Here is a 10,653-nt window from a genome sequence, read left to right as displayed (position 1 = left end):
TGATATTTGTTGATCTATGAGGTGATAAAATGTTGTGAAATGAGAAATGTTTATGCAATTGATGTTGGACGTGATAATGAATGGAGTATGATTGATAATGTTATGAGATGTAGACTTCAAAGGCCTTAGATGTAGGCTAGTTATACGCGCGAACCGTAGTTTCGAGTTGAAATAACCTATCACTTTCCCGAGTGACGAAAATGAACGAGAATCTGGAAGTTTGGGGTGAACTCCTAATTTGTCAAGTCACGACGAGGCAAGGAGATCGAGAGTGCGAATGGAGGCCGGTGAACCATGAAACTTTTCTTGGAATGGCGTGAAACGTTGGAGCAAGCTTGATGTGTGAACTATTCCCTACGTTTTCCCGGAACGACAAGAACAAAAAGAATACGAGAGGATTTCAAGAAGGGATGATGCGAAGTGCGGGATCTAATTTAATATAGTCTAATCTCGCGTAATTTATTAAAAGTGGCAGCGATGTGACTTTCAACTACAATATTAATTAAACGACATGAGGAAGCTGCTTGGAAATTTGAAAACCAGATGGTGGAGAAATTCTATACTCGAAGGACGTAAGTAAATTTCAGGACGAAATTTTTGTTAAGATGGGTAGATTGTAACACCCCGACTTTTTCTACCTTTTTTATGTTCTTGAAATGACCGTGAATCAAACTAATCTAATTAAATCTTTTCCTAGTTGACTTGGTCACCAAATATTCCTTAGTTCAAATTTTAAATAAAGATTCCGCAGAGATTTTCCTACTCCGTAATCTGCAAATAAAATACCAAACAAATTCAAATTAAACCAAAATCAAGTAAAATAAAAAAAAAGGGGTAGAGGAATTCGAATCCCACTCCCATTCCCACGTTGAAACTGCCCCTCCCCACTCCCTAAATCTCTCCCATATCTATCAACCACCCCTTCCTCTATAATACTCTCTTCACAAATCAGATTTCACCCATTTAAGTTTCTCTGCAACAAGAAAATTGTGGATGAAGACGAGGAGTATAATCCAACTCAAGAAGATGAGGAAATCGACTGTTCAGAAGATAAAAGTAAGATTGAGGGAGAAAGTGATGTATGTGACGTGAAATTGGGGGAGAACAGAGAGGAAGAAAGGAGCTGCGTTCTGCGACGGAGGAAGGGCGAATCAGCGGGCAGCGACGGACAGCAGCCGCTGCGATCTGACTGAGGGAAAAGTAAGGAGCGCGGGTTGCCGGCAATGAAGACCGAGCAGCGACGACGCTATCGGCATACAGTAACAACAGGGATGTGAGGAAGGTAGCGAAGGAGATAGAAGCGGCGACGACGCTGCAATTTGGAGCGTGGGGCAGCGGCGACGGAGAGACCAGACCGGAATTGAGAGCGGGGAGGCAACGGCTGTTCGGGGGCGGTGACTTCGCGGAAGAAGGACGACGGACAGCACGGGGTTGTACAGCAGCAGCGGCTGACCCGGCGACTACGCCGACAGCACCATGGCGGCAGCGTCATATCTTCTCGGCGAGCAGTGGCCTGTGGCGTGGAGTGAATCGGGAAGGCTGGACGGAGGAAGGGTGAATTAGCGAGCAGCAGCAGCTCCTGCTGCGTCGCGGCGTTGGCGGCAGTGGGGCTGTGTTTTTGCCGGCGACAACCAGCGAAAGAGAGAAAGAAGCAAATTAAGGATTCTATTTCGTACATCAATTGCAATTTGGGGAAGAGGTGTGAAAGTGGAAGAATGGAGTATATGTGTGTATTTGTGAGTGGGAACTTTTCCAATTTTTTTGGTTACTCATTTCTTCCTTTTTTTAATTTTTGGGCCTAATGCATTAATTAAAATATTTGGGTACTATTTTGATAAGGAGTTGGAATTGATTTGTGTTGAAACAAATTAATTGAATGGAAGATTGGGCCGAGCACTTTAAATCAATGGGGACTTCACGCATGCTTTTCGAGGATGGAATGAAACACAAGTTAAAGCTTTTAAGCAAACGAGGTGGGCTTTCGAACTAAAGTATTTTCAAGAGCTTTCGATTTAATATATTGGTTTGAGCAGCATTTTATGTGACGAAATGCATGTGATTGCGATTATTACATGATTATGTGATTTATGTGCTTAAAGTGAAAGTGATTGTCTTGTGTTGAGCTGTATAGCTTTTTGAGTGGTTGTGAATTGCTCGACTTGTTGATGTGATGTGAGATGATGCTCGACCTATGTAGAAAAATGAATTATGCCTCAAATACGTTTTTGAGGAAAATAAAGTTTGCAAAGGGAATATCATGCCATGTTTTTGTTTTGAGAAATGCATATCTGTTTGTTTAGCAAGGGAGTTGTCCCTACTAGACCTATTGAAATCGAATTCGAGTCTGACTAGGGAGTGAGTCCCTACTCAGGCTAGTGTACACCAATGGGGATCGTGAGCCGTCTTTTGGGTCGGCCGGTCTAGTGATCGAGTTTGCGGCCACATTCTCGTTTCACATTATGTTGTTGATGTTGATGAGATTGATGTTGATGTTGTTGTTGAGGTTGAGGTTGTTGAGATGATGATTATTTAGTGGGGAGTGAGTCCCTACTATGAGTTTAATCGAATTCGGGTCCTAGCAAGGGTGCGTCCCTACTCGGACTAGTGTACACGATGAGGATCGTGAGTCATCGAACGGGTTGGCCGGTTTTCGTGCTTGTGGAAAGTGGCCCCTTACACGGCACCCTAAAGAACAGATATGACATTTTCTTAATTAATTCAAGGAGAAATGGTTGTGGTTTGAAATGATGAGGAAAAGTGATTTGAGGATGTGTCGAAAGTTGTGTTTGAGATATTTTTAGTGACTCGGGCCATTTCAAGTTAAAACCCCGAGGTCACTCAATGGTGGCATGATATAACTGCTTTTTATAAAATTGTTTTGGCATTTGTTCACTGAGTACATCAAGTACTTAGCCCTGCATGTATTTTCCCTATGTGCAGGTTGAGCGGTGACGAGCGCGGTGGGTGTTGAGCATAAAAGTGGAGAATGTCTATCAAATGCTCGGAATATGTTGTGTCTTCATACATAGCATTATTCTACTCTCGAGATGCTTCCGCTGAATATTGTTTCTTTTGCCAAGTATTGTTAAGATAATATTTGTTTCGAGTTGTTGATTGTTGAGATACTCTGATTTTTTATTCGAGCTATTCTAATTTGTTTCGAGCTATGGTCAAGTTGTGTTGTTTTCCCCTTTCTTCCCCGCTTCTTTAATCCTCCCCTAGTCGCGATCAACCGTGTTTTCTATCCTTAGAAAATGCGGGCGTGACAGAAAGGTAGGAGGAATCTCTGCTGGCAAAACTAGGGTCGTGTATCTGTTAGAAATGTTCACATGTATTTATCTCGGTTCGAGCTTGGAGCTGGACTCACCTCCAAATCGCTTGTAACTCGGGGCTAGTTTTTCACTTGTTTCAGCCATGTAAATTAGATAGCATCACCCTTTTCTCTTTGCAATCTGTATGCAGCTTTGCAAGAATCGTAGTTCTAATAGAAAATTCAGCTGAAATTGTTGTTAAATTAGTTACTGAAAAATGGGGTTGTTCCGTAGTGTGATGCACATCTGAGTCAAATTAGTGCTTGTGAAATACTAGTACATGAATAATACAATTAACTTAATAAAGAGAGACATCCAGTTTTGTAGTATGAAATATATACCTTGTCAGTCATGGTAACAGCATTCTGAATTTGAATAACAATAAACTTATAAAAGGGAGCAAGGTCCATGGCCTCTCTTCATAGTTACAGCAATTATACAACACAGATTTGAGTGTTGCTAGCAAGCTAGAATCTTGGCAAAGTAGCAGCACATACAAGGCTGATGAGGCAAGAGCAAGAAACGATATTAGCAATCTTTGTAGATGAGCCGGCTGACAGAAAAATGCGATGAGAGAAAGAGAATGTGATAGGCGAGAGAGACGATATTAATGAGCTGACACACTCAGAAAGCATAAATAGTTAAATAACCGAAATGCCCAAACCCTCAAAAGGGTATTTTCGCCTCAAAAAAGGGCAAAATGACCATTTTTGAAATAAACCCTTAATCCAGGATTGTCTGAGGATAATTTTAAAGTGCAGAGACTATGGGCGAGATAAATTCATAATTTAGGAACTGTTTTTGAAGTTCACTCATAAATATTAAGAAAATTGATCTTTGGATGTTGAAATCTTACATGATTTGTATAGATTGCAAAGAAGTTGCAAAAATATGGTATTGCTGCCTAGGACGCTGATATGGTTCATGGGCCCATATCCCAGATGTCATTTAAACTAGCCGTTTACAAAAAATGATTAGTATTAGAAACTAATCAATGCATATTTGAGATAATATATAGGTTGTAGACCAGCTTACTAATGAGATACGAGTGGATACTCTTGTGTTTAGGTATTTTAATCATTCGCGGTAAATTATGTCATTTTCCACTATTCATATATGACAAAATACATATTCACCCCCAATTTTCTATCAAACTAATATACCCAATTCTTAATTATTTGAATTTTGAATTTGCGAAATAAATAATTATACGCAATTTCAAGCTTTTTTGTTCAGTTTCGATGGTCTGTAGGATAAATAAATGAAAGGGATATTGATCTTTAATAGTATTATGGAATTTTTGAAGGGAGGAATCAACAGAGAAATACGTGGAGGGGAGATGTGAGGAGAGAGACAGAGAGAAAATACATGAGGCAAATCTCTACAAAAAGCAAGTGCAAAATATCCGGTTAGTTATAAAATTTTTGAAGGGGCAGTTAGTTTTTAGAATTAAACTAACAACAGTCTTTATAAACAATTCATCCTGTAGTTTCCTACCGTTAGAAGTTGAGATCCACGAATTATGGATTTTTTTATTGATTTTTTAATAATACAGTATTAAATAAAAAAAGTAGTACTCCTATACTACAGGATATTGAAGCTTCTGGATTTGTAAAAACAACACCGCAATATGTTTTAGAGTTCAATTCCTAGACTTCTTTTGATAAATAAATAGACACAAATTTAAATGTGACGCCATGATTGGCTCCAACCCAAAACCTTTGCTTTTAGTCGCCCTAATTGATTTCTTGAGAATACACGTTAGTATCACTGCATACTCACTCATACGTTCTTCCTTGATAGTATTAATTAGAGAAACAAGTAATAATGGCAATTTATGAAAGATAAAAGGGGTCAATTTGGTGGTCATCTTAAAGACTAGAAGTCGAAAACATTAAACTTGACCCACAAATACTATTTCGAGCTATTAACTGTAAACTTCTATTTCAAACTATGTCAAATTTCATTAGAACGTTGACCTCTAATTACTCAATAAATCAACAATTACAAAGTCATTTTATGGGGTGATTAATGACATACATATATACTGTCTTCATTAATTGTACCGTATATTTGATATTCACGTACTTTTGTAACTGCCGTCTACGAGATAAAAAAGCAATTTATTTACTAATTTCTGATTTATATTCATTGATAAAAAAATTATTGTGTAACTAATAATGGTAATAAATTGCAAACAAGGTAAAAAAATTGGAATTACTAGAAATTTAGAATAACTACTTATCCATAATTTGATCTATATGAGATTTGGCAATGAACTTTTGTCATGATTTTTAAATTAATTAGTGATACATTTCATTTCAAATAAGCTGTCGATATAAGATAAATAATGATATTATACACGCAAAATAAAAGGATAAAGACTAAACAAAACAAAAGATGGAAGATGCGATTCAACTTGCATTGAGCTTGGCCAGTTCAATTTTTAATTGTTTTAGTTCATAATTCTTTAACTTTACTAAGGTAAAGAAACGCAGATTTCGGTCATTCAAATTATATATTGTAGAAATCAAATAACGAAAGTCAGAGTTGATGACTAAACCAATAGTAGAAAATTTATTTCGAAAAATTGTTCATATCTACTCAACTACTCAAGCTAATTGTGAATTTATTTTATACAACTAGTCACATGATGAAATATAGGCTCAAAGACTTTATGTAAAAGTGATCCGACTTATTGTACTTGTATAACATGGTAAAAAATATCACATGGAATTATGGAAATGATTGTCGTGTTTCTTCGTTTTGATATATTTTTAAAATTCAACACTAATTTAAGTTCAAACAATTTAACTACTCCTATTAACAAAACAATTGACCCCCAAAATATGAGCGTAAATTCAATTGATGATGGTGGCATTTATTAGTAGTAGTAATTTATTATTTACGGATAAAAACAATTAAGCTAAAGCAAATGCATAAATGCGAAGAGTAAAATAAACTATGAAACATCGCCACACAAATTCATTACAACGGAGCGCAACTCAGATCGACATTATCAAAACCCATTCACATTTTTCCATTCTCTCCTCCTCCTCCTCCTCCTCCTCCTCCTTCTTCTTCTTCTGCAACTGTGGGGACTCGTCGATTCATTCTTTATTTGATTCATCGATGCAAGTTTAGTGCTTCTTTGTTGCCTGTTTCTTCCGCTACTGTGAAGAACATTCTTCCCACATATATACTGCTTTTCAAACACAAGAACCGCCCCAATTCCACACACAAATTTCTGGGTTTTCTCTTTCATCCGCATTGCAAAACTAATCTTTCAGTGGGTTTTCCTTATTTTACATTTTTCAGCCTGAAATTGCCCACTTGAATCCCATTTGTGGTCTAATTTTTTTGAAAAATCCTGATTTCTTTTTTCCGGGTTGTTGTATTAATGTGTTTCACCGCGAGATTCCTTCTTGGAACTCGAAGCCTTGGTTAATCATGAAGATAAAGCTGCGAAAGTCTGTGATTTTTTTGCTGTCGGTGACCGTTCTCGCTCCAATTGTTCTGTACACAAACACTCTTGGAGCGTATCTCGCTTCCTCTTCTTGTAATTCTCCCTCTTTCTTTCAATTACAGTTTCAATTTAAGCCCTTTTTGTTATATTCTTTAAGTAGATTATAGGTATGCTGCATCTCTTTTATTTATTGCATTATTGATTAATTTGTGTTGATTTTTTATATTTTTTTTTTGCTATTTTCAGCCAGGAATGAATTTATAGAAGATGTTTCAACCTTTGTAAGTATATCAATCACTTGTGGATTTTGTTGTATTGTTAGCCCTTTTGTTTTCACGGAAGAGGGGTATTGATTTCTCGGATTTATTGTTTTTTAGACATTTGCTGGTGAAGTCAGACCATTAAATGTGCTACCACAGGTAATGGATTCATGAATTTCTTTCCTTTACTTCTTTGATGTGTATTGTTTGTATGGTGATTTTAGATCTTTGTTGTCCTGATCTGCTGTAATTAACTCTCTAACTGCTAGGAGTCGGCTGCTGCGTTGAAAGAACCTCTGGGTGTAGTTTATTCAGAGAATTTAGGCGATTCTAGTTCAGAAGGCTCGAATGCTTCATCCGGAGAAAATGCTCATATCAATAGACAACTCGCTGAAGGTTGGTATTTAACTCATATTCGGGCTTGCAAATTTCCTGCTGAACTGAATGATGGATTATGGTTTTATTATTCTTATGGTATCAATCATATAATCTGCAGAGGATGCAATTTCAAGTATATCCAATCTGGGCAGTGGAGGGAATACTATAAGGCAGGTGACTGATCAGGAGCACGAGGTTGCATTGGAGAAGAAGGAAGAAAACACAAGGGAGACTGAATTGATTGAGAAAGTAAATGAGGCTGAGCAGAATAAAGCAAAGAGAGAAATTGGTTCCCGGCGTTCCAAGGGTAAATCGGAAAGGCCACCAGAAAGAACTGTAAGATTGTTATCTACTGCTGGGGGTTTTTTGGTTGAAATAGTAGTGGCGTATACTTTTAGTGTGCTTTTGGTTTTAACCTTCTGTAATTATCTCATCCTGTTTGAAGGGATTTTCACAATTTATGGCTTTTGGGCAAGCTGGTAGTTATTTCGTCAAGTGATTAGTCACATTGTAGGAGTTATTGGAATCATCTTGCTGTGGCTTTCAGTCGGTTGAATCTCATGTGTTTGATTGTTCTCTTATAACCATTAAACAATTGGTAGTTTGTTTAGAGATGTAGAAAAAGCATATGTATGCATATTTTGTCATCTGGTAGCGGGTCAAATTGACTTATGAAGTTTTTATATTTTACTTCTTTCTATGCTATTGTTTCTCTAAGAAACTAAAACATCTATAACATATGTCCCAGGCTGTTGTCAAAGATAATCCAAGAGAAACTGGAAGTGAGAAACAGAATGAACGGGTGATATTTCCAGATGCTCGTATACGTTATCTTAAGGACCAACTTATTCAAGCCAAGCTTTATCTTTCTCTCTCTGTGACTCGAACCAATCCTCAATTTGTAAGGGACCTGCGCTTGCGTATGAAGGAGGTTCTGAAAGTACTTGGAGATGCCACCAAGGATTCTGAGCTGCCAAAGAAGTAAGTTATACTGTTGTATGTATATCAGATTTGATAGTTTTGGGAAGCCTCAAAGCCCTGTGCCTGAAGCATGTTAAATTCCTTGCTTTCAGTTTTTGCAGCCTCTAATTTTTCCTTGTTTTGGTTTTTGGTTGAGTTTAGTGCTTTAGAGAGGTTGAGAGCGATGGATCAAACACTTTCAAAAGGAAAACAATTGGAAGAAGATTGTGCTTCCTCAGTAAAGAAACTTCGTGCCATGCTGCATTCTGCTGAGGAGCAGCTTCGAGTCCATAAGAAACAAAATTTGTTTTTGACGCATTTAACTGCCAAGACAGTGCCCAAGGGGCTTCATTGTCTTCCTCTCCGTCTTTCAACAGAGTATTTTATGTTGAACACATCCCAACGTAGATTCCCGAATGAAGAAAAACTTGAAGATCCCAAGCTATACCACTATGCATTGTTTTCAGATAATGTATTGGCCACTGCAGTGGTTGTAAACTCATCGGTAACTCACACAAAGGTAAAAAGAGCTTTAAAATACAAGCTTTACTTTTTGTAATGCTAGTAATAAGAAGAGAATAGTAATCTTGTTCATCTGTAATGTAGTTGAAAATGGTTCAACTGATCCTTCAAAATCTAATGATAAATTTTCTGTCTTGACCAGGATCCATCAAAACATGTCTTCCATATTGTGACTGATAGACTCAATTTTGCTGCAATGAAAATGTGGTTTTTGGCAAATCCTCCTGGCCGTGCAACCATTCAGGTTCAGAATATTGAGGACTTCACATGGTTGAATTCAAGTTACAGTCCAGTCCTTAGACAGCTGGGTTCTCCCACCATGATTGATTATTACTTCAAGAATCGACATGCTGAATCTGATTCGAACATTAAATTTAGAAATCCGAAGTACCTGTCAATGATGAACCATCTTCGTTTTTATCTTCCAGAGATCTTCCCAAAGCTGGACAAGGTTTTATTCTTAGATGATGACATTGTGGTGCAGAGGGATCTTACTGGCATATGGTCTCTAAATCTGAGGGACAAAGTAATTGGTGTTGTTGAGACCTGTGGACAGAGCTTCCACCGGTTTGATCGTTACCTCAATTTTTCAAACCCACTTATTTCAAAAACATTTAGTCCTCGCGCTTGTGGTTGGGCATTTGGGATGAATATCTTTGATCTGAAAGAATGGAGGAAGCAAAATATTACAGAAGTATATCACAAATGGCAGAACCTGGTAAGACATCTGGTAGTTTGGCTAGTGACACCTTTGCTCGATATCATCTCTGTTCTGAATTGATAAGTGGGCTTTCCTAATTGAAGTATACAGTGTGGCAATGTGGTCGGTTAGTTAAAGTTTGAAAATGTATTTGCATGACAATCATCAGCATTTTAGCATTATACCTGTTTTTCTTCACTGAGCTTGTATTTTATCCTTTTTTTTATTTTCATTCTAAGCTACATTATCTTTTTGCTGTTCAGAATCACGACAGGCTGCTTTGGAAGCTGGGGACTTTGCCACCCGGTTTGATAACCTTCTGGAATCGCACTTTTGCTCTTGAGAAATCCTGGCATGTTCTGGGACTTGGTTATAACCCAAATGTAGTGCAGAAGGATATCGAGCGGGCAGCAGTTATACATTATAATGGCAACCTGAAGCCATGGCTCGAGATAGGCATACCAAAGTTCAGAAACTATTGGGCCAAATACGTGGACTATGATCAAGTGTATTTGCGGGAGTGCAATATCACTCCTTAAGTTTGCTGTCCTCGAGGCTGCAGGTCAGTCACTTGAAACATTTCGAATCCAAGCCGGAGATGTTAGTAACATATCTTGTTAGTGGCGTTAGATATATATATGAATCTCCACCATTCATTGTTAAAGTCTTGATTGTTGCAGATGTGCTTCAAATAAAACTTGTATTGTAAATGATTGAGCAGTCTTCCCCTCCCTGCCCTCTTCCAAATCCCAATTTATATTAATTTTTTGCTTGAGTTTGTTGATGGTGCCTATATGTTGCCATTTTGGTTGGTTGACTATCTTTCAATTCTAGTGTTTAGTTATTAGTTTTTCTTGAGTTTTAGCTGAGATAACTCCCTAGATTTGATATGAATTGTGTTGATATGACTGGTGTTGAATTTATTGGGAGTGGGAGACAAGGAATATATGCTCCTCTAATTTGGTTTGTCAATTTATTTGTAATAAATTGAATATGATACACAAGTACAAGGCTTGCATCTGTGGACAGGCTGGTTAGAGCATCCATTTTTGCGGG

The 10,653-nt window shown here is 37.7% G+C and overlaps 1 protein-coding gene and 1 long non-coding RNA gene across 2 annotated transcripts; both read left to right on the top strand.

Annotated features, from left to right (window-relative positions):
* Positions 1–839: 839 nt before the first annotated feature.
* On the top strand, positions 840–3,002 carry LOC121744047. Its single transcript, XR_006038465.1, has 3 exons — positions 840–1,736; positions 1,840–1,973; positions 2,941–3,002. It is a non-coding gene; the product is annotated as an uncharacterized LOC121744047 (long non-coding RNA).
* A 3,273-nt stretch (positions 3,003–6,275) lies between these two features.
* Positions 6,276–10,375, top strand: LOC121745015 (probable galacturonosyltransferase 4). The gene is made up of 9 exons (XM_042138762.1): positions 6,276–6,870; positions 7,024–7,058; positions 7,155–7,196; positions 7,307–7,433; positions 7,534–7,751; positions 8,164–8,396; positions 8,538–8,895; positions 9,040–9,615; positions 9,861–10,375. The coding sequence occupies exons 1-9, from the start codon at positions 6,762–6,764 to the stop codon at positions 10,134–10,136; spliced, it is 1,974 nt and encodes a 657-aa protein (XP_041994696.1). The 5' UTR covers positions 6,276–6,761; the 3' UTR covers positions 10,137–10,375.
* The last annotated feature ends 278 nt before the right edge of the window (positions 10,376–10,653 follow it).

Source organism: Salvia splendens, chromosome 8 (genome assembly GCF_004379255.2).
Source record: "Salvia splendens isolate huo1 chromosome 8, SspV2, whole genome shotgun sequence".
NCBI lineage: Eukaryota > Viridiplantae > Streptophyta > Magnoliopsida > Lamiales > Lamiaceae > Salvia > Salvia splendens.
The sequence above is the reverse complement of the archived record's forward strand: the minus strand, read 5'-3'. Positions and strand labels throughout refer to the sequence as shown.

Coding starts and splice junctions, on each gene's coding strand:
- LOC121745015 (XM_042138762.1), top strand. CDS start 6,762: ATGAAGATAAAGCTGCGAAAGTCTGTGATTTTTTTGCTGTCGGTGACC. Junction 7,434..7,533: donor CAATAGACAACTCGCTGAAG/GTTGGTATTTAA, acceptor TATAATCTGCAG/AGGATGCAATTTCAAGTATA. Junction 8,896..9,039: donor CATCGGTAACTCACACAAAG/GTAAAAAGAGCT, acceptor TGTCTTGACCAG/GATCCATCAAAACATGTCTT.